At 37.5% G+C, this 24,089-nt stretch overlaps 1 protein-coding gene across 1 annotated transcript in view; it reads left to right on the forward strand.

Moving 5' to 3' along the window:
• The window catches only part of SUSD4 (sushi domain containing 4), a 213,952-nt gene that overhangs the window by 184,866 nt on the left and 4,997 nt on the right, over window positions 1-24,089 (forward strand). Inside the window, 3 exon segments of the mRNA XM_074262646.1 lie at window positions 16,209-16,400; window positions 17,453-17,597; window positions 23,209-23,591. Coding sequence (XP_074118747.1) covers window positions 16,209-16,400; window positions 17,453-17,597; window positions 23,209-23,591 — 720 coding nt within the window.

Consider the following 24,089-nt stretch of genomic DNA (forward strand, 5'->3'; position numbering starts at 1 on the left):
CTCATGTTATCCCATAGCCAGTTGGTTGCTAAGACCTGTTGATTCTACCTGCACTTTCTTTAATTTCTTTAAGTTGTCCCTTTCTCCATTATTTGCACAATTCTTTCAAGAAACCTAGAATACTGTAATAATTACCTAATTGGTCTCCTTTCATTCATACTCTAATTCCCCCCAACCCCCATCCCCAATATATCCTCCATATGCTCCTCAAACTTTTTCAGTGGCTCCCTGTTGCCTCTAGGATAAAATCTAAATTCTTCAGTTTGACATTTAAAGCCATCCATCCTTTGGCACTCACCTACCTTCCTAGCTATATTTCACATTATTTTTTCTTTACATCATCTAAACAAAGACTAAATTGCACTACTGACTACTGATCATTTCCCAAATTTTTGCATTTATGGAAGCCTTTGCTTTACTTCCCCCCCCACCCCGCCTTCCTATTTCTGCCAAGTTGTAGAGAGTTGGATAGTTAGAAGCTGTGCTGTGTGGCCATTTGGATTATTGAATACCATTCATTTCCAATCAGGTATCAACAGTTTTAATACAATCAGGAGATTGCAAGTATTAGAATTGCTTTCATTGCAATTTATTATTGACTGAGCATCAGCTGTGTCTTTGCTTGGATACTGCCAGTATCAGTGAATACCCACATTTTTGAGCCTCATAAAATCCGTGACTGTTGCAAATATTTCCTAGATTTGCAGGAATCATGAAAGAGAGGATGCTATGTCTACTTTTTTGCTATCTTTACCCAGATGCTATTCTGTGCATAATAGCACTGATGAGCTCTGAGGCACAGGCTGGAACTGAAGGGGTCATAAAGAAGAATCCACCTAATCTTTTCTAACTCAAGTGCCCAGAAATATAGCTTATTTTCTAAATACTCTAGTTATGGGCATTTGGGGTTGAAGTAAGGAAGGATTGGGTATTGGTGGGGAGAGAATGGAGAGGCTATAAAGAGGCTTTTAAAATACAGAGATTTCCCCCCCCCCAATCCCTCAATTAAAAGCATTTTTTAAAAATGGCTTTAGCTCTTAGAGTTAAGGATAAATGCCAGGAATGAGGATGGAAGTCAGGACTAAAAGAGAAGAGCTAAGTAACCCCAAAAATGTATTAAATGGACAGAGGTAGGGCTGAAAAATTAAATTCTCTTCTAAGTTCAGTAACAGGCTGTCTCTGCTTTAAGATTTTGAGTCAAAATGGCCCCATTTACAGGAATTTTACTGATTTGATGACAGCTACAAAAGCTACTGCTAAAAATCCATGTGAACTCCTCCACCCTGTTCTTTTCTACCCATGATTCAACCATGTTGTCCAAGTCTCAATTAAAACACAAGAACATTTTTTAAAAATTGGTTTAGAAGCAAGGAAGATCTCTAACTAAAGATTTGAGGACAGAACTTGTGATTTTTTTAAACTATTTCTTCAAATACTGTGCCAACCTTTGATAATCTCTTCCTTTTCTGAATCCCTAGGTACTTACAAGGATATGTTATATAATAGTAATAATAGCTAATATTAATATAACTCTTACTATGTGCCAGGTACTATGCTAAGCTGTTACAATTATTATCTTATTTGAACCTCATAACAACCTCACAAGATAGGTGCTCTTATTATCCTCATTTTTCAGATGAGGAAACTGGGGCAAGAGAGGTTGAGTTGCCCAGGTCACACTGTTAGGAAGTATCTGAGGCTAGATTTGAACTCACATCTTCCTGACTCCATTTACATTCTTCCATAATTCCTAGACTGGTCCTAACTTTTTTCTAAGCTCATTATATATTACTCTCCATCCTGAAGGCTACAATCAAGCCAAATAACACTTCTCTCTATTCCTGACATATAACATGTCAACATTCACCATTCTCTGAACCCTTTGCACCAATATTCTTCCATGTTTGAAATGTGCCCTATCCTCCCACTGCCTCATATGAAGCCTTTCCTAATCCTTCCAGCTGATGCTTATCGATCAATTTATTCAGTGGCTTGCTTGTATTTATATAGCTAATGTGAGGCAGGATTCAAAACTAATTATGTCCTGACTCCAAGTTCAATGATTTTTTTAAAATTATATTTTATTATTACTAATGTGGAAATGTTTTACATGATTGCATGTGTATGACCTATATTAGGTTGCTTATTCTTAGGGGAAAGGCAATGCAGGGCAGAATTTAGAACTCAAAACTTAAAAAAAAATAGCAAATGTTAAAACCTGGTTTTATATGTGACTGGGGAAAAGTAGAATATTATTTTTAAAAATTCTTTTTTATATTTTTAAATCAGCAAAAATTGACATTCTTTTCCTTCTACCGATCCCAACCCTATTGAGAATGAAAGAAAAACAAACAAAACCAAATTTTTGTTATAAGCATGTATAGTTAAGCAAAGCAAATGTCCACATTGGCCATATCCAAAACAACAATAACAACTACTCTCCTTTTGCACTCTTAAAGTCTTTTACCTCTTTATCTGGAAAGAGGGTAGGAATTTTTTCAGTTTGAGTCCTCTGGAATCATGGTTGGTTGTGATTAGACTTCTTGTCTTTCAAAGTTGTTTGTCTTTACCATATTACTGTCACTTATATGTATATAATTTTCCTGGTTCTGTTCACTCTCATTTGTATCAATTCATACAGGTCTTCCCAAGTATCTCTAAAACTATCATTTCCTTCAGCATCATAATATTTCATCACTTTTATATTCTATTATTTGTTTAACCGTTCTCCGATTTCAGAGTACCCTTTCAGATTTTACATTCTTTGTCACCTCCAAAAAGAGCCATAAATGTTTTTAGACAGTATTTTTCTAATTATATATAAGGACAATTTTAACATTCATTTAAAAATAAATTTTAAGATTCAAGTTTTCTCCTTCCCAAAGTCAGTTAACAGTTTGTTATAGATTAAATGTGTGCAATCACGTAAAATATATTTCCGTATTAGTCATGTTGTAAAAGAAGAAACAGAACAAAAGGCAAAAAAAAAACCTATGGGGAAAAAAAGTGAAAATGGCATGCTTCAGTGTGCATTTAAACTGTATCAATTCTTTCTCTGGAGGTAGATAGCATTTTCTATGATGAGTCCTTTGGAATTGTCTTAGATCATTGTATTGCTGAGAAGAACTAAGTCAACCATAGTTGATCATTACACAATATACTCTTACTGTGTTCAATATTCTCCTGATTCAAGACCTATAAATATTTTTGCACATTCTTATGGTTTACTTTGCTTAATGTTAATCCCGTCTTTAAATTACCTTCTCACAAATTCCCACTTCTCCCATTTCTCTATCAACTGGCATGTATTTTTTCACATGTGTGTATATTCTACTTTTTATCAGTTCAGATAAGAATAAGATTCAAGCTGCTCTCTCCATCAGCTCCTCTTTTTAGTGAGATTACATTAATTAATTTTCATTAGCTTTCCTTTACATTCTTCATCTAGTTATTCTTTCCCCCCCTCTTTTTCCATCATCCTCTTAAGATCATTCAGACATAATAGAATCACTCCCAAGATTTCTGTCTAATTAGATTACTGCTATGAAACCTGATGGTGATAGGGTTCAACAGGGACACATGTAACATCTTCTTATATTAGAATATAAGCAGTTCATCTTTTGTTAATCCTTTATTATTTTTCATTCATATTTACCTTTTTTGTATTTCTCTGAGTTTCCAAGTTTCTACATAGCTCTGGTCCTTTCCTCAGGAATCCTTGACAGTTAGTTCTCTATTTCATTAAAGATCCATTTCCTCCCTTTAGTATTATATTCATATTTGCTGGGTAAGTTATTCTATATGTCAGCTTATATCTTTTGCCTTCTGGAATGTGATTTGCCAAGTTCTCTACTCCTTAGTGGTAAAGACTGCTAAATCATATGTGATCCTGACCGTGGCTCCTCAGTACATGAATTCTTTCTTTCTGGCTATTTGAAGTATTATTTTTCTTTGTCATGGAAGCTCTGGATTTTGTCTACAATATTCCTAGAAATTATCTTTCAGAAACTGACCTGTGGATTCATTCCGGTTTTACTTTGCCCTCTAGTTCTAAGAGCAGTAGGTGGTTTTCTTCTAAGATATTTTAAAATAGGATGCTGAGGCTCTTTTCTGTTCATGATATTCAAGCAGTCCAATAATTCTTAAATTTTTCTCCTATGTTTTCCAAGTCAATTATTTTTTGCTGTGAGATACCTTATATTTTCTTCAATATTTTTTCAGTATTTTGATTGTTTTCTATTTCTTGTTGTCTCATAGAGTCATTTAGTTCTATTTGGTCCAATCTAACTTTTAGAGAGTTTGTTGATTGGGCAAGATTCTGTGCCTCTTTTGCCAAACTATTAAATCTCATTCCTTTCTTCCATGGCTCTAAATTCTTTTTCAGTTTTTCTTCTAGTACTCTTATCTCACTGACAAAAACATTTTAAAATTTCTTCTCTTTTTAAACTTTTGCTTTATTTCTTCCAAGAATTTTAGTTCAATTTATGACCACATCATTTTTCTTTGTGGCTTTGTAGATTTTTTTAGTCATTCTCTTCTTCTGGGTTGTGTTTTGAACATGGCTATCATCATAATAGTTTTGTACAGAATGATTTTTTTTCATTTACTTATTATCCCAGCCTAGTTCTTGATTTCAAATTTGATATTAGGGTCAGACTCTCTGCACTTCTGAAGGGGAGCTGCCCATGCCTCTGTTTTCCTGGAGTGTTAAGTATTGTCTTTTTCCAGGACCTCAGGAACAGCTTAGTCAGGGACCTGAAAGTTAATCCCAATATAACCTGATCCAAGGTAAAATCCCGATTGCTGTCTCCTTGACTTGGGTTTAGGTCTAGGCAATAGTAGGTTGCTAGATTTAGTCATTATCAGACAGCTGGACAGCTCTGCTGGTTATGAGACACGGAACGACTGGCTTTTCTTTGGCCTAGGATTCCTAGAATGGTTATTTCTCTGCAGGCTTCAGAACCACAACTGAATCTGCTTCTCCAAGGGCCTCCTACGTCCCCTTGTTGTTCATCCTGGATCTGTAATCCAGACTTGGGAAGTGAGAGATAAAGAGACAAAGCACCAGCTGTCCCCATCAAACTATCCTTGGTATGGGTCTAGAGATGTTCTAGTAAGGGTCTGGGACTGCTATTTGTTCTGATGGACAGCTTCTCCTGGCGTCACACCAGAGTGTTCTAGGCGCAGCATTACTGACCAGACCACATTCCCAGCATCCCCAGACTCTCTCTTTCTATGTCGACACAGGCTGGAAAAAGCACTCAGTGTGACTTTGTCTTGGATTTCTCCATCAGGATTTGGTCTGTATGTTTTCTTTATCTTTTTGGAGAAGTTTGGGGGAGAAGCTCACTCTACAATTTTTTTTTCTATTCCACCATCTTGGCTCTACCATTTTACTTTCCACTTAACCACATTGCCTCTAATCTTCTTCTATTTCTGGTCCAGAAGAGCAGATACAATGAGACTCTAACTCTGACCATGTCTCTTGAGCTGCCATTTTTCTATCCCACAGCTGGAAGTGTAACAAAGAGAATGATTCAGAATTTCTAAAAGAAAAAGATTGTTGTAGGTTGGAATATATTGTGGATGATCTTATGACAGCATCAGAGTTTCAGAATTGGAAGAGATCTTCCAAGGCCATCTAGTCCAACCTGTATACTGTCAGGCATGTGCTTTGCAACTTGCCTGACAAATGGCCATCTGGTCTGTGCTTCCTATGTTGGAAAGCCTCCAGTGGTGGGAAGCTTAGCTATCTCCCCAAGCAGCTGACTCTACTGTTTGGAAAGTCCTGTTTGTTTTATAATTTCTTCCCTTATTTTGAGCTGAAATCTTTTCTGCAAATTCTATCCCATTCTTCTAAATACTGCCCTTTGCATCTGAGTAAATCAAATATAATCTCTCTTCTATATGATAGCTCTTAAAATAAAAAGCTCTATCTTTTTATCCCCTTTGAATTTCATCTTGTTATATTCCACCTAATGTTTTCCCTGTAAAGATCTCTCCCAGTTTTGTGACATCTCAAAAATGAATATTCCACTCATGCCTTTAACCAAGTTTTTTGGGTACAAAATAGTAAACAGCACAAGGTTCAACCCAGATCCTTGGGGAGCTCCATTAGAGACCTCCTTCCAAGATTACATCATACCCTTATTGATAATTATTTAATCCACACATTTAAGTACTACTGAATGAAGCCACTTGATTGTATTAACATCTAACCAACATCTCACCATCTTTTCCACAAGAAGACTATGAAATACTATGTCAAAAGCTTTACTGAAACTTAGGTAAACTCAGTACTCTCCTGACCTATTACTTTTAAAAACCCTACCAGAAATGAAAAAAGTCATTCTTTAGAGACCTGTAGTCGATAAAGCTGTGTGCTCAGTAATTATATAGTTATGATAATGTTCCTTACTTTTCTGGATGTTCACTAACTATAACTTTAAAAATGGATTATAAAATTTCTCCAGGAATCAAAATCAAGCCTCTGATCTGCAGAGTTTGAAGTTCCATTCATTTTCCTTTTAAAAAAAATATCAAGATAAAATATGCCCTTTTCCAGTCCTATGACAACAACAGCAACAAAAATAATAAGAATTTCTACTTTTGCAAATAACTTTACAAATATTGTCTCATTTTATCTCAACAATCCTGGGAACTAGATGTTATTATTACCTCCATTTTACCCCTGGGGAAACTGAGGCAGACAATAGTTAAGTAGCTTACCCACAGTCACATAGTTACTAAATGTCTGAGGATGAATTTGAACTTAGTTTTCTTAATTCTTGAAGAAGAGAATGGCTTCTAGTACTTTTGCCAAGAAAACCTCAAAAGGGATTATGAATAATAATTAATAACAAATTCTTAACTCTAGATCTAGTGTTCCATCCACTGTACTACCTAATTACCTGTTCTCCTTTAACTGTGAACTAAATATGTTCCTCCATAACTTAAATTAATCAAGGAAGTTAATTGCTTTCTTACTGTCTCCTTATTTTGAAAACTGGTCTTTATTCAGGAAAACTTAAGTTTTCATCTTGCCTCAGACATTTACTAGCAGTTACTCTGAGCAAATGAATTTTAATCTCTCTCAATCTTAGTTTCCTTATCTATAAAATGGGTATTTACTTTCAGAGTTGCTGTGAGGAACAAATAGAATTAGATATGTGAAATGCTTTGCAAAACAAATAACTACATAGTATTATTGTTGGGAAGATTAGATTCTTAGGCTATTTTTGCTTTCATTTTTCCAGTAGAAAAATCCTTTTCTTCGGAGTATAAAACTAAAGCAAAATGTGAATTCAATAGCCCTGTCCTCTCTTTTTTGAGTTTTATTATTGTCCTGTCCTGTCCATTCATAGCTTCAGTTCGATGCCTTCCTTGGTCCTTCTCTTTTTGCCCATCAAGGTGAAAACCAAATCTTTTGGTCTTCTACTTTTTCCAGCCAGCCTTAGCTTATTCTGAGTTTTATGTCCCCTCAGCATTGAATTTATTCCTCAAGTCAAATGTTGCTTTACTATCTTTAATCTCACTAAAAAAAAATCTAGCTTCCAATTAGTTTTCTCAGCCTGTCAAAAATACATATTATATTGATATTTGTGTTACCAATTTATTTTTATAGGTACTTGACATGCTTTTGTGTTAATTTTTGCCTCTTTCCTTTACTTCCATCTCTAATGGAGATCTCATATTTTAAAATCACAGTTGATTGAGTTCTTTTAGCATCCATGTTGGTTCTTTTTTTCCACTCTTCAGAAAAATTTCCCCATTTATTGGAATTATTTCTTCTATATGTCTTTATACTTTTATTACCAAGAATCTCTCCTTAGCCTACTTATCCTGTAGAATTTCAATCCATGGGATCCTACTCATCTTTCCCCTTTCTCCTAAAATCTAAGGTGTATGCCAGACTATGCTTTTTGTATCACAAATTCTAGGAGAATTTGTCCTATCACATTCTACCCAACTTCCTCAACCCCCCCACCAAGATTCCTATTGTTCCTCCTTGTGATGGGACGCAGTTCCAGGATAGAGTTCCCCTTTGATGATTGCTCCACCTTCTCCAGCAATCAGAACACATTTTTGTTGTTGTAGTAAAGTTTTTTTTGTTGTTTTTTTATTTGTGGCTGACTCTTGATGACCCCATTTGGAGTTTTCTTGGTAAAAATATTGGAGTGGTTTGCCATTTCCTTTTCTACCTCATTTTACAGAGAGGGAAACTGAGGCAAATAGCAAAAAAAAAAAAAATTATCTCTGGTTCACATAGCCAGTCAGTATCTAGAGTTGGATTTGAACTCAGAAAAAGAAGGCTTTCTGATTCCAGGCATGGTACCCTAATTTCTGCACTACCTACTTGTTCAGCACTTAGAAGGTGTTTAATAAATACTAGTGGACTAAATAAATGGATCATCTTTTGAAAGATACAGTTATCATTAAGGCAAATGTAAACTGTGAAAGTCCTGAATTGGGGTTGGGTAGTAGAGAATACCATGGCAACAGAGACCCACAATGTAGGATAGCAAAAAGAATTTCATCAAAACAATGGAAAAGATAAGTGAAGGAGAACCTACCCTTCTAACAGCAGGGGGGGTGGCCCTGACATGTTGGCAGGATAGATCAATTATATGGGGTGCACCAGCATTATGAGTTTGACTGCAGCAGAAACCTCATTGGAACTAAGCCAACATGGTCCTTTTATATGAAATTGAATTCTTTGTCAGGGACACAGCTAACAATTGAATCTTGCAGAATAGCTGTCACTCATTAGCGTATAGTTTAGGTGTTACAGAACACATAAAGACAAATAAAGGGATTCCAGTGGCTAGATTGAGGCAGAGATCACAACAAGTCCGAAAACAAAAGAGGCATTTTGTTCCATCTGTCTTTACATAAATAAACTCTTAAGCAGCATTCCTCGCCAGGCACAGCTGGTCAAGACGTTATTAGCTGCTCTTCAAGTAGCCAAGCAAATAGCTGGATAATAGAAGTCCCCCATCAGTGTGTTCCTGTGGCAGGCTTGAGATGTTTGCCAAACTCCCCATCTAGTTCCTCTTTCTATCCAGGTGGTCTGTAGTATACACTCTATGACAATACTTCAATATCCCCCTCCATTGATCATCCAAGTGGTTTCTAACCATGAATCCCACCCCCACCACACACACACACACACACACACACACACACACACACACACACACACACACACACACACTTCTTGGATTCCTCACACTGGGAAAAAAAGAATCTCTTTCATAATTTCCTTTGTAACATAACTTGACAACACCTGTTTGGAATATTTCAACATGCTCCCTATCTGACCTTCTCTTAGCTAAGATATAATAGAAGCAATGACTTTATAGTCTAATTACAGAAATACGATGCAACACCTCCCTTCTGTTACTTATTTTGTTCCTCTAGAACAAGGCACAGTGAGGTCCTGAATAGTACAATGAACGAATCCTGTGAAATGGTTGTTTTATTTGAATTCAGAAGCACAGCCATGTTCCATGGAAAAATTAAACTACCAGCCAGGGGTATGCTAAAATCAGCTCCTACTCGCTCATGAGAGCTGACTGCTAAATTTCCAGGGTAAAGCAGTTGCATCTTGGTAGGTGCTATAAATCAAGGCTGGATTGATTATTTAAACTAAGGAGAATGATGGAGAAAATGTCAATGATGCAGATAAAACTTAAAAGTGCATCCATCTTCTTGGAGAGTCAGTTGTTAAACACTATTGATATCAGAGCAGCATCTAGGAAATCCCTGTAGCCCATGAAGCTGTCATTACCCTCCAAGAGTGAACATAAAACTGTAAGGGAAGAGTTTCTTTGTCTGGACAACAAAGCCACTTGTTTGAATTAAGCCAGAATCCTCAAAGTCTCTAATCACTTTTTGATTCAAGCCCCAGTCACCCCGCAGATAATTGAGGTGCTTCCCAATCTGAGTTTTCTATATATCCCAATCCCAGATTGTGTTCGTTGCCTGTCTCTCCAGGGAGAAAACATCTTTCTTTTTCATCTTCCATACATTCCACTGAATAAGAGAACATTCTGAATTTTTAGAGTTTTGTATTTAATTAGTCACTTTTTTCTTGGGGGAGATAGAAAATGAAAGAGCCCAGTATAACCATCTCGATAGGTAATGTCAGGGAGCCTTTTGTTGTTTATTGTTATTTCTTCCTTCCAAGTTAAAGAGAGGGGGGTACGTAGTTACCAAAGATCAAATCCTTGCCAGAGAAGATTTCCCTTGAAGCCAGGCTAACAGTCTGTCAGGTGTCACCTGAAGAAAATTAGGAGGTGTGAAGACAAATGTTTCTGCTGTTGAGCTTGGGGTAAAAATACATCTCCATTACAAGCAGGTTATGACAGCCTCATAATTAAGCCCTCTGCAGTGGGTGGTTTTTACCTCACTATTGAGAAAACTTGGTGATCAGACTGGTGTTCTGTCTCCAGATGCTCTGGGGGCCAGCCCCAATCTGGCTGTCTCCTGATGTCATGCAGAGACTTGGAATTCCCAGCTCTGAGAATGACAGCAGGTAGATGTCTAGCTGCTTGGGCATTTGCTTTGTTGGATGGATGATCTGAGAGCTAAAGGGGTTGTTTTGCTTGTCACACATCCTCCCTCTCCTCCTCATTTGGTCCAGGGTTGATGAGGTTCCAGTAGTTTGTCTCAGGATACTGACAGAAGCCCAGATAGGTCAGGCAGAGGGAGTGAAATTACCCCCTAGTAACTCAGCTGGGGGCATTTCTGGGGAATAGGCCAATCTGTCAGGGTATTATCTTGGTTTTGATAAACAACCTTGCTAATTCCTTGTTTTCCTGCCCTCTATTCAGTTTGAGAGAATTGACTTAGCTTGAGAAAAAACAGGCAAATTCTGAATGCCCCTTTAGGCTTCAAAAAGATTGCCCTGTCTGTTTTCCCCCAGCGACTATGTTGAGCACTGACTGAGTAGTCTTCATCTCCTCATTTTTTGGTCTAAGTTGTCAGAAAAATAGGTTCCTGGGAATATAAACAGAGTCCTGGTTCTCTGGAGATTGGGGAACAGGCCTTGTTGCACATTATGACCAGCCTCCTAGGAATGCATATTGGATTGTTATGTCTCTCCTATCTGTTTTTCCCCCTCCCTCATCTTGCCTCCTCTTAACTTTCATGCTGTGCCCACTGGGACTTTCAGTTAAAAAAATAATGAAGATCACAGATTACAAAAGAACTCAAACATAAATTGTTCAAATTCTATCAAAATTATCTAAATCTATTTACTTCAGTTGTTTCCCCAGCAAGACAGCTCAGATACAGAACTCCAGGCTGAAAATGACCCAGGCCCCAAGTCAGCATTTATTTTTTGTATTATTATTAAAGCTTTTTATTTTCAAAACATGGATAATTTTTCAACATTAACCCTGGCAAAAACTTGTGTTCCAATTTTCCCCCCTTCTCCCTCCCCCCTCCCCAGATGACAAGTAATCTAATATATGTTAAACAAGGTTTATACAATTATCTTTTTGCACAAGAAAAATCAAATCAAAAAAAAAAAAAAGAAAAAAGAAAAAATGCAAGGAAAAAACCAACATAAAGAATGAAAATACTATTTTGTAATATACACTCAGTTCCCACAGTTCTCTCGTTGGCTCTTTTCTTCACAAGATCCTTGGAACTGGTCTGAATCATCTCGTTGTTGAAAAGAGCCACATCCATCTGAATTGTTCATCATATAATCCTGTTGCCATGTACAATGATCTCCTGGTTCTACTCATTTCCAGCATCAGTTCATGTAAGTCCCTCCAGGCCTCTCTGTATTCCTCCTGCTGGTCATTTCTTACAGAACAATAATATTCCATAGCATTCATATACCATAACTTATTTAGCCATTCTCCAACTGATGGACATCCACTCAGTTTCCAGTTTTTTTGTCACTACAAAGAGAGCTGCCATAAACATTTTGCACATGTGGGTCCTTTTCCCTCCTTTAAGATCTCTTTGTGATACAGACCCAATAGAAACACTATTGGATCAAAGGGTATATATATTTTGATAGTCCTTTGGGCATAGTTCCAAATTGCAGAGCAGCATTTTTTATTGAATTTTTTTTTGGTCAATCCAGCCTGAACCAGATATATCAAAAGCCTGTAAGTGGGCCTTAGCTGACAATTTGTGATAAATTAGTCAGTAAACTTAATCCTTCATATGTATATGTTTGTGAATGATTGTGCTCACTGCCAGGCAACTGGCTTAAAATATTTAATTATGCCAAGTGAAGGACTTGAAAGTAGTCTTTATTTCTGTGAACTTCCTGGCAGGATCCCTTAATGGCTCAAGGAATGGGTTTGAAGATATCCACAGCAGCAGCTGTATTGGATTATTTAGTGGCATAAAGATATAGAAAGTAGAGTTGGAAAGAACCTTTGAGATCATCTTGCCCAGCCTCCTCTTATCTTACTGATGAGGAAACTGAGATGAAGGGAGTTGAAGGAACTGCCAAGGTTCACTCCATGCATTTTGTGGCAGATCCAGAAAGAAGGACCTTTGTCTCTTGACTTCAAAATCAGACCACACTGTTTCCAAACAGTGGCATGTGCATAAAAAAGGGAGAAGGAAGGAAGGAAGGAAGGAAGGAAGGAAGGAAGGAAGGAAGGAAGGAAGGAAGGAAGGAAGGAAGGAAGGAAGGAAGGAAAAAGAGAGAGGGAGAGAAGAAAGGAAGGAAGGGAGGGAGAGAGGAAGGAAAGAAAGAAGAAATAAAAAGAGAAACAGAGACAGAAACCAAAACAGAGATTAGGTATTTCTTGTATACCAGGTAGCTTGCTAAAGATTATAGACATAATTTGAAAAATAAAAAATAAAAATCTCAATTGAGGGAGATAAGACATTTTGGAGAGTTCAGCCTTAAGGTGGATGAGCAGACCTAGTGATCCTTTGGATTCATCAGCAAGAGAGATGATAATGCCCATTGTCTAGCAAAGTCCAGCCCAGATACTATTTCATCTTATTGAAAGGATAGTGGATAGTTACTCCTTTCTCATAGAAGCTATATGAAAGGCCATTTCTGTCTCACAACCAGAAAAGTTTCTACTACAACTAGAAAGAAGCTGGCTCTCTGGGTTTCTTCTAATAAGAAAAAGTTGGGAGATTGGCATCCAGCTGAGAAAGGGAAAAGGAAAAGGTCATGATCAGGAAAGCAGCAGGAAGAATAGATTACAGCGGTAAATGTGAGTTGGAGCAAATGGAAAGACATGTGCACATGGGGTCTTCTTATATAATGCATCTACTTAAGGGCAAAAATTTGTATCAGTTTTGTCTATGTATTCCCAATGGATGGCACAATGCCCAGTACATAGCAGGTGCTTAATGAATATTTTTGATCAATTGATTGGAAGATGAATTAGAGACAGGAGATCCTAGCAGCAAGGTTCAAATTCTATCTTCAGTACTTAACAGACAAGTTGTATACTAGCAAACCATTTGGCTTTTCTTTGCTTTATCTCAATAAGATGAGCTTTTAGATTGTATGGCTTAGATGGTTACTCTCAGTTCAAGATATATGATCCTGTATCTGGAGAGGTGGGCAAGAACACCAATTAAGAGAGTTTGGGGGGCAGTTGATTGGCTCAGTGGATAGAGCACCAATCCTGAAGTCAGGAGGAACCTGAGTTTAAATCTGGCCTCAGATACTTCCTAGCTATGTGACCCTGGGCAAGTCACTTAACCTCAATTGTCTCAGAAAAAAAAAAAATTAAAAAGAGAGAGAGAGAGTTTTATAGTAACCCAGGTGAGAATTGATGAAGCCTTGAATTGAGTGGTAGCCTTATGAATCGAGAGAAAGGGATAGATATGAGAGGTGTGTAGGTTGGGGGAAGAAAAAAAAAAAGCAAGATCAAATATCTGAGGTAAGGAAAAGTAAAGTATGGAAGATGACTCCATGGAAGTGAAGCTAGGTGACTGGAAGGATAATGGCAACTCTGAACAGAAACAGGGAAGTTTGGATTTTTGAGGGAAAGATAAGTTTGGTGGGGAACCACATTGAAGTTGAGATACTTTTAGGACCTTCAATTCAAAATGCTCCAAGGCAACATGATCAATCAGTGGATCTTCATTAACTTTAGAACCAAATCCGAACTCATCTGGCAATGAAGTCCTTCAAATCTGCCTCCAGCCTCTCTCTCTAGACTGATTGCATATTACCCCCACACACAAACCCTGTACTCCAAGCTGAGTGAGCCCACTTACCCCCTCCTGTATGTGATATTCTATGCCTTTGCACCTGAAATACTCTTTCTTCTCACCACCAAAAAAAGCTAAAGTCAGAGACTTCAAGGTATGATTCATAGGCCACCTCCTCCTAGGAGCCTTTCCTGATGTTCACAAACAAAAATCAAAATGAGACACCCTCTATTTATTTTCCAAAAATTTCCTGTGTTTACTTTTCTGTGAACACAGTTCTGCCCTTCTCTCCTCTTGCTCTTGGGACAAGGACTGTCCAAACTGTAGCATTTGTTTCTCTGGCCCCTCAAAGGGTTCCTGGCACAAAGCCTTTATGACCTGCCCCCATCCTGCCTTTTTGGTCTTACGCCTTACTCACAACCACATATTGCTCTGTCTAGTGCATTGGTCTCTTTGCTAGTTTATGTACAGGACTCTCCCTTTCTTTCCTTGGTGCATGTTCACTGTCTTCCTCTCCGAAATGCCCTCCCTCCTCATCAGTCCCTCCTAACTTCCCCAATGTTCTTCAAGAGCTCACGTTGGAGTCCTTTCCCAGTCCCTTTGACTTCTAGTGCCTTCTCTCTGCTGATTAACTATAGCTTGTTTGCTGGCACATTGTTCCCTCTATCCCCCACCTCAGTCTGTTTGAACTCTTTCACATCAAGAAATGTCTTCTGCCTTTTTCTGTGTCTTCAGGACTTAGCACAGTACCTGGCATGCAATAGACATTTAATGCATGCTTATTAACTAAGTGACTGGCCCCTAGCAAGCCCTTAAATATAACTACCTATTTAGTAAAGCCAATTCTCTGTACCATAAAACATAAAGCCACCAATCACCATTAAGACAATGACAAGTATTTGGAGTGCTTTTTTCCTCTGGCCATTTTACTATTATTAATAATAAAATAGCTAATATTTATATAGTACGTTAGAATTTAAATACACATACATTTAAATGCAAATGTATCATTTCACTTGATCCTTTCTGTAAGATTGGTACTATTTTCTATTTTTCACCCATTTTTCAGAGGAGGAAACTGAGGCTGAAAAAAATTTAGTGATTTGTCCAGAGTTACATGGCTAATATGTATTTGAGGCAGGATTTGAGTTCAGCCTTTTCTGACTCCAAGACCAATAATACCCTATTTCCTTCACCTATTTATGAAATTCTTCCTGCTTTACAATCCAAGACACCTTAAACTAGAGAATTGTGGAAGATGTTGAGTTGTATTTCTGTTTTGTCTGGCCTTTTGTGATCCCATTTGGGGTTTTCTTGGCAAAGATTTTGGAATGGTTGGTCATTTCCTTCTCCAGTTCATTTTCCAGATGAGGAAACTGAGGCAGACAGAATTAAGTGACTTGCTCAGGATCAGCCTGCTTGTAAGTGTCTGAGGCCAGATTCTCTCCAGTGTACCAGCTAGCTGCCTTAAACTAGAGAATTAGGAATGCCTTTTTTCTCCCTTTCCTTTTTTCCATGGTCAGGCTTTGAGACAGATCCATAAGCCCAGACAGATGAGAACTCAGTAGCTGACCACCAATAACACATTTGTGATTAAGCATTTGGGTGAAAACACGAGGACCACAGTGTTGTGATCTTAACTGGAGCCCCATCTGTCTCATAGCTGTAGCAGCAGGGTTTAGGATATTTCCCCCCTTCTGTATTACTTATGCATACCTTAACATTATTTACTAGGTTGCCTAGCATACATAACATGAATTATTAATAGAGCCACTTGATGTCGTCTATTTAATAGGTATATCCTCTGCATTGTAAGAAGAATCTCTTTTATGATTTGCCTCTTGACATTACATGACAGCAGTACGTGCTCAGAATATTTCAATGTGCTTCCCATCTGACCTTCCATTGACTAAACTGGAGAAGTAATGACTGTAATCTGATAACTAATTTAGAAGAGTATCTTTAATTAATTGCAAGCTCTCAGGCCCATGTGGTCTTACATGGGTCAAGAGCACAGATACTGACCGTTTTGTTCTTTCCTTCTGCCCAAGTATGTCCACTTCCACCTATCGTGAGTCATGGAGACTACATCTGTCACCCAAGGCCTTGTGACCGATTCAATCATGGGACTGTAATTGAGTTCTATTGTGATCCTGGTTACAGCCTCACCAGTGACTACAAGTACATCACCTGCCAGTATGGAGAATGGTTTCCTTCCTATCAAGTCTTCTGCATAAAATCAGGTAAAAAGGGAGTTTATTGTTGTTGGCAATTATTAATCATTCAATCAAGAAATTTTTCTGTGTGCCTACTATGTGCCAGGAACGCTATTAAGCCTTAAGAATGCTCTCAAGTAGCTTATGATCTACTGATGAATTATGAATATGTTATATTCAAACTGAGCCCCAAGGAAATGATTCTGTGGTTAACTGTTCATATTTAAAGAGGACTGGTTACATTATGAGGTCATGTCTTGATTTGAGTGGAATTGGATTAAGTGAGGCAGATTACACAAAGTTATCAGACTCTCTTCCAGAGTCAGGGAAGTCCATCAGTGGTAAGACAAACATCAGGATGACTAGCAATGGCCTGGGATGGGACAAGTAGGATAATTCTGAAAACCCCATGAAGAAAACTGTTATAGACAATCTGATGCAATGAAAAGAGTGTAATATTTGGAGTTAGAGAACCTGGGTTCCATTATCCATCTTGCCACTTACCATCTGTGTGATTTTAGCAAAGTGACTTAACCTTCCACAAAATGAGGATGTGAGACTAGATATTCTCCAGGAAAGGTCAATTTCACCTCTAAATCTACAGTCTTATAATTGGCCTTTACTTACATGTTTCTGCAAGTAAAGGGAACCCTGCATAACCTTTATTAAGAAGAGATTTCCTTGAAATAAGTGGGGCTTGTTTGTAAGTAAAGTCCCAGAGAATTAAAGGCAGCTTGGATGAAAGAGTACAAAAGACTATATTCCTATCCAGAGTCATCTAGCATAGAAGTACAATGTTGTTGCTTTCTGTCAGAGTTCTGGGTAAATCTCACTTAGTAGATTCATTTTAAAATGTTATGTGGCACCTAATGTGGTGTAATATGTGCTGGATGGCTGTCAGCCATTATCTCTGCAGAACCCAAAGGGGTGCAGTAGACTTGCCGTGAGCTTTTCAGTTTGTCCAATAAATCTAGCAAATGAGTACAAAGGGAACCTTTACAAACCAGCTTGTCTGTGATAGCTTTCCTGCAAATGTAGAAAGAAGTTTTACTGTATTGCTGGGTTCTCTTCTGTAACAGAGCAAATCTGGCCCAATCCCCACGAGACCCTACTGACAACATGGAAAATAGTGGCGTTCACAGCAACCAGCGTCCTTCTGGTGCTTCTGTTGGTCATTCTGGCCAGGATGTTCCAGACCAAATTCAAGACACATTTCCTTCCCAGGTCAGTACCATTCAACTTTCCATAGATGATAAAGTGTCCCTGCTAGCTGCTCATATGCCCTGCTACCTTGAACCAGAAAAAGAAAAAATAATTGGCTAAGTCTTTGAGTAGTATAGAGTGGAGGTTCTGAGCCGGAGCATGAGGGAAAGATAGCATGGTACAGTTAGAGAAATGCTGACTATGAAGTCAGAGGATCTGAGTTCAAATGTTGTTTTGTGGCACTTACTTCCTCTTAGACCATTGAAAAGGGATTTAATCTCCCTGAGCTTCATTTCCTTACCTATAAAATAAAGGGTCTCTTTCCAAGGTCTCTTCCAGCTCTAAATCTATGAATTCTAGGAAATCTAGACCTGATATTGACTCACAAACTTAGAAATCATATCACATTTGGGAGTTTAGATATCCAAGGCAAAAGATACTTTCTTTATCTTTTCTATTCCTGTTTTGATTACATACAAAGAAAGGGGGTTTCCTTTGGTTAACATCGTTGTCAAATAGATTTAATTTTTTACAACTTCCCTTAATTTACAGATAGACATGGACATAGCACAATTATAAAGGTTCAAGAGATAAAGTTTTTCAGCATAATCATTTTATTAATAAAGTCATCAGGTTATTAATAGAAAGATGGTTATTTAGCCATCTCTCTTACATCAAATACAAGGATGGTAGAAATTAATTATTAATAAAACTATCAATAAATTAATAAAATGTTTATTTATTGATAAAATTATTAATAAATTAATAAGAATTTTATTTATTAATAAATTAATAAAATTTTGTTTATTAATAAAATAAGGTCATCAGGTTATTAATAGAAAGATGGTTATTTAGCCATCTCTCTTACATCAAATACAATGATGGTAGAAAACTCAGTTTATATACCCTTTGATAGAATAAGGGGTCCTTTTTTTTTGCTTATTTTTTTCTTTCTCATGTTTATTTCTCAGGTTTTTCTTCTTTTGGTCTGATTTTTCTTGTACAACATGGCAAATATGGAGATTTGTTTGAAAGTATTGTACATGTATAGCCTATATCAGATTACTTGCTGTTTGGGAAGGGGGTAGCTAAAGAAGGGAGAGAGAAAAAATTGGAACACAAAGTTTTACAGAAATGAAGATTGAAAACTATTTTTACATATAATTTGGGAAAATAATATTGAGAAAAAACAAAGGAACTGAGGAAACTGTGGGCCATAAGTGTCTTGGAAATCAGGTTATAGGATCATAAATTTAGAGATGAAAAGGACTTTATAGACGCTTATAATCAAGGTATCTAGTCATATGTTCCAATTCTTCATTTTACAGATAAGGAAACTGATGTCTCAACCAACATCACATAAGTAGTAAGGATTTCACCAGAAGTTCTTTGATTATAAATCCAATACTCTTTCCATTAAGTCCTTTTAAATATTTGAACAATAGGATAGAAACTATTTCCTTATGCATATGTATGTAAATAAAGAAGGGAGGAAGAAGGAAAGGGAATGTGCAAAGAGAGAGAAGATAATTTAAAAGTAAAGGATAGAGGAAGAGACAACCATCTATTCTCTTATATCTCCTCAAAAAGAGGCTTTTTTCCCTCTAAGGTTTGGCCAGATCCTCTTCCAAGTCTTAAAAATGACCCTACAGAGCTTCCCAGTGACCATAGACTTCATTTTTAACTTCAAAGATTTGGATTTCTTAGGGATTAGAGATAGAAGAGGCCAATGAATAGGAGGCTGTTCCTTCACTCTGTTAAGCCTGGGGCTTTGTCCCCTACAAGATGGTACAAAAATGTCATCCCTCTCAAAGTGAAATAACTCAAGCACTGTGACCACTGTGGTCAACCCTGGCTTATTTAGAGACTGGTTATCTAGCTGCCTTTTTATCTCTTCTTCCCTGCTACTCCCTGACCTTCTGGCTACTTCACTGATCACTGATTTTCCCCAGAGAATGAAGATTAGAAATAGAAAGAACTAAAAGTCAAATAAGTTTCTATCATTAGCAATTCTGAATGTGGTATGTGTGTATAAGAGAGACAGGCAGATAGAGACAGAGAGAGTGTATGTGAAGGAGACAGAGAAAGAGAGACAGAAAGATATTTGAAGTTGTTTAGAGAGTTTTGCTTTTTTAGCAGGGTAGAGGAAAATTTTGCAGTTCTATTATTTGTAGCTAAAGAACTGATAGAGGACAAAAAAAAAAAAAAAGAAAAAAGAAAGAATCAATAAACATTTATTAAACAGCTGCTATGTACCAGGCGCTGTCCTAAGTGCTGGAGATACAAAGAAAAGCAAAATAGTCTCTGTTCTCAGAAGCTCACTAGGAGAAGATAGAACACAAACAATTATGGATCCTAGTCAGAGGAGTGTGAAAGGAACAATGAGAGAGACAATTATTGAGCAATGGCCAACAGGGCTGAGCTGTGACTAGATAGCACTTTCTCAGCCTGGAAGTAAGGCTAAAGAAACAGAGATTGTTCTGCTGATTGGGTGGGATCTCGTATGCTGACCCTACCACCTGACTCGTAAACAGGTCAAACTACAAGTGAGGATGGAGGGATTGGGGACCACTAAGTGTGATTGTCATGTGAACATACATACAACTGCATCGTCTCAGAACTTGTAGGTCTGACCACATTGTAAATGCTTGAAACAATTGTACATGTTGACTCTGCTCTCTGCCATTAAGATCATGCTGTTACTTAGTTCTTCCAGTCACATGTGACTTTTCATGATCCCATTTAAGGTTTTCTTGGCAGAGATATTGGAGTGATTTGCCATTTCCTTCTCCAGTTCATTTTATTGATAAGGAAACTAAGGCAAACAGGGTGAAGTGACTTTTACCTTGGATCACTCAGCTAGTAAGTTTCTGAGGCCAGATTTGAACTCAATGAAGATGAGTCTTCCTGGCTTTAGCACTGGAACTCTATCCACTGAGCTACCCTGCTGCTCTTTTAAGGCATGTCTCTGCCATTAAAAGGTTCCTACCAATAGTAATCCAGGGCTTGGATTCACATTAGAACTTTCTATATGTGTGGAAATCCAGTTGGAATTACATTTTATTAGATTATAAGAAGCTCCTTGAGGGCAGAAATCTTTTTGGATCCAGCACTTAGAACACATAGTCAGCATTTAATAAAAGTTTATTGATTTATTTAGTATTAGCGATTTTTCACCTCCAGGGGCAAGATGAAGATGTTTCAATCTCAGACCCATGGCTAAAATATATTTCTCAAAGGGAATACACTATTCAAAAAATAACAATAGCAATAGCAACAGAATGAAACTTGGTAAGGATGAATGCTAAGTCTCACATTTAAGTTCAGAAATAAGTAAGAGCATGATGTCTAACTTGGCATTGACAAAAAGGAAAGATTTCTTTTTTTTTAATTCACTTTTCCAAATTATCCCCCCCTCCCTCCAGACCCTCCCACGATGACAGGTAATCCCATACATTTTACATGTGTTACAATATAACCTAGATACAATATATGTGTGTAAATACCATTTTCTTGTTGCACATTAAGTATTAGATTCGGAAGGTATAAGTAACCTGGGTAGATAGACAGTAGTGCTAACAATTTACATTCGCTTCCCAGTGCTCCTTCTCTGGGTGTAGTTGTTTCTGTCCATCATTGATCAACTGGAAGTGAGTTGGATCTTCTTTATGTTGAAGATTTCCACTAAGGAAAGATTTCTTAACAGCGCTATAGCAAAATAAAATGGGCTGCTTTGAGGGTAGTAAGATTTTTTTCATGGAAATCAGAATAATCACTTTTTCATATAATAGAGGGACTCTTTGTCCAGGTATGAATTATATTAAATAGTTTTGGAGATCCCTTCTAACTCTATGATTCTGCGATTCTCTAACAAGTTAAATATTTTTTTATTATCCATGGATATAGATTTTCTGTCTCCCCTAATACCAGAAAAATGAAAAGATCATGCTATAGTAATCCCCCCCTTTTTTGCCCTAATCTGTTCCTGAAAATCATATTTTAAAATAGATAAATAAAAGAGAGGAGGGGGGAGGTATATTATTTTGATGGAAATCTACAAAATTAGTTTAAAACTTGTATTTACTCATTTAGCCACCAGAGGGCAAACCAACATAATTGGTAAAGGGAAGTGCTGCCTAAATTGCCTCAGACTTGTTTTTGAGACCTGCTGGAGGTTAGCAAATTAGTGGATTGTTCATTTGCCAACATAATTTTGATCAAATATCAAAATCAAAAGTAACAAAAATAGGAAAACTATCTGCATTTCCCTGTAAGTAGCGTCCCATATACTGTAATTATAAACTTTAGAACTGGAAGAGACCTTAATTTTATAGTTCAATCCCTTAATTTTATAGGGGAGGAAACCAAGACTTGCTCAGAATCACATGGTAAATAGCAGAGACAAGATTCGAATTCAGATCCCCAGATTCCAATGCCAGTGTTCCTTCCACTACATCATACATAAGCACATATAGGTCTTCTCCATGTGAGACAAAAAGGAACTAAGCAAGAAGCAAGCATGGCGAGCTCAGTGGATCTTAAAAGGAATAGGGAAAAGACCAAAAGAAATTACTTATGTGAGACAGGATAGCCAATGAGGGGAGGAATGATTTAATTATATTTCCTTCTTGGAAGGCAACAGATAGATGATACCATCTGAATCTGGGGAAATTATTTTTGTTATGCTTCAATAAACAACAGGCATTTATTTTAGCACCTACTGTCCAAGACACTGGCTGTTCTAGGCATTAGGGAAACAAAATAAAAAATGAAACAGTTCTTGCCTTCATGGAGTTTTCATTTTTGGGGGAGAGACAACATTTGACAAAGCAGCTAAGTGGCACAGTGGGTAGAGTACCACCAGGAAGACTTATCTCTCTGACTCTAAGTCTGGCCTCAGAACTTATGAGCAATTTCACTTAGTGCTGTTTAATTAACTTTCCTCATCTGTAAACTGAGCTGGAGAAGGAAATGGCCAAAACCACTCCAAGATCTTTGCCAAGAAAATCCCCGATGAGGTCATGAACAGTCCAACATGACTGCACAACAACAAATTTTGAGAAATGTGTTTTTGTCGTTTGTCTCAGACCTAAGAAATTCTTTGGAATTTTAGCTTAACAGATTTTCACTGACTTGTGAATAGGCAATATTGCAAATCATATCATTGGATCATAGAATTGAATTGGAAGGAATCTTAGTCCAATCATCAGTTTTTTAAATTAGGTAATTGATGATAATATATCTCAGGGAGACTGAAAATAGGCAGCCTGATGAAATAGTTGTGGCTCATATTTATGTAGCCCTTTAAGATTTACAAATCATTTTACTTAATTTTATTTGATCCTTCATAATAACATCTTATGAGAGATATGACAGAGGCTACTATTTCCATTTGTATAGATAAGGTAGCTAAAACTCAGTCAAGCTCCTATCCCCAAAGTTCTAAAATTAATGATGAGATAATAATGAAACTAAATGAGATTAACATACATAAAGTGTTTTGCAAAAAGAACTATATAAATATAAGTTATTATTATCAAGGGTAGGATTTGAACTCGTCATGATTCTCTCTGGGATTTCTTCCACGTGGGATTTCAGATGTCAGTCACTAATCTGTTTCTCTTTGATCTAGGGGCCTCTCAGGGAGCTCCAGCAGTGACCCTGACTTTGTGGTGGTGGATGGGGTACCCGTCATGTTGCCTTCCTACGATGAAGCTGTGAGCAGCAGCTTGAACGCTTTAGCCCCAGGATACTTGTCTTCTGTAGGCCAGGGCTGCCCCATGCCAGCAGAGGACCAGAGCCCGCCAGCCTACCCTGGTTCAGGGGACATAGACACATTGCCAGGGGAGGGTGAAACTTGTGACAGCATGTCAGGCTCCTCAGAGCTGCTCCAGCATTTGTATTCACCATCGATGTGCCAAGCAGGAGCACGACCTGTTTCAGAAAGAACCGATGCAGTGGACAACACCACTGCAGAGGAAGTGTCCACCAGCCCAAGAGTCGATATTGCCGATGGTAAACTTTTTCTCTATAGTATAAGTCAGTCTTACAGAATTCAACGCATCTCAGGAAAAAAAAAAAAACAAAAAAAACAACAACATTTTTTCCTTGCATAGCCTACCCTGCCCCAAAGTGCAGTACCCCAAATCAGGCTGCTTCCCACTCACTCAGAACGAATTGCTTCTCTCTGAGTACAGTGGAAAGACTAATTATGATGATGAATGATTCTCATCACCTCACAAATAAGGCAATTAGCTAAATTTTCAGGATCTATGAAAGACCACCAAGTAGTTCCAGGCAGAAAGTTTGGAGTTGGGACTATTCAGTCTTTGTGTAATATCACATTTTTTTATTTCTAAAAACTTCATTAAAATGTTGTTTGGGAAAAGAATAATACGCCTTTGTATCAGAGGAGAGGAAAACACAGTAGTATATTATGAATATATAATGGGTATGTATCTATTATATTTCTATGGAAAAGGAGTAGGAACAGGGACTGGATCTGTGATTGCA

This window comes from Sminthopsis crassicaudata, chromosome 4 (assembly GCF_048593235.1).
Source record: "Sminthopsis crassicaudata isolate SCR6 chromosome 4, ASM4859323v1, whole genome shotgun sequence".
Classification (NCBI taxonomy): domain Eukaryota; kingdom Metazoa; phylum Chordata; class Mammalia; order Dasyuromorphia; family Dasyuridae; genus Sminthopsis; species Sminthopsis crassicaudata.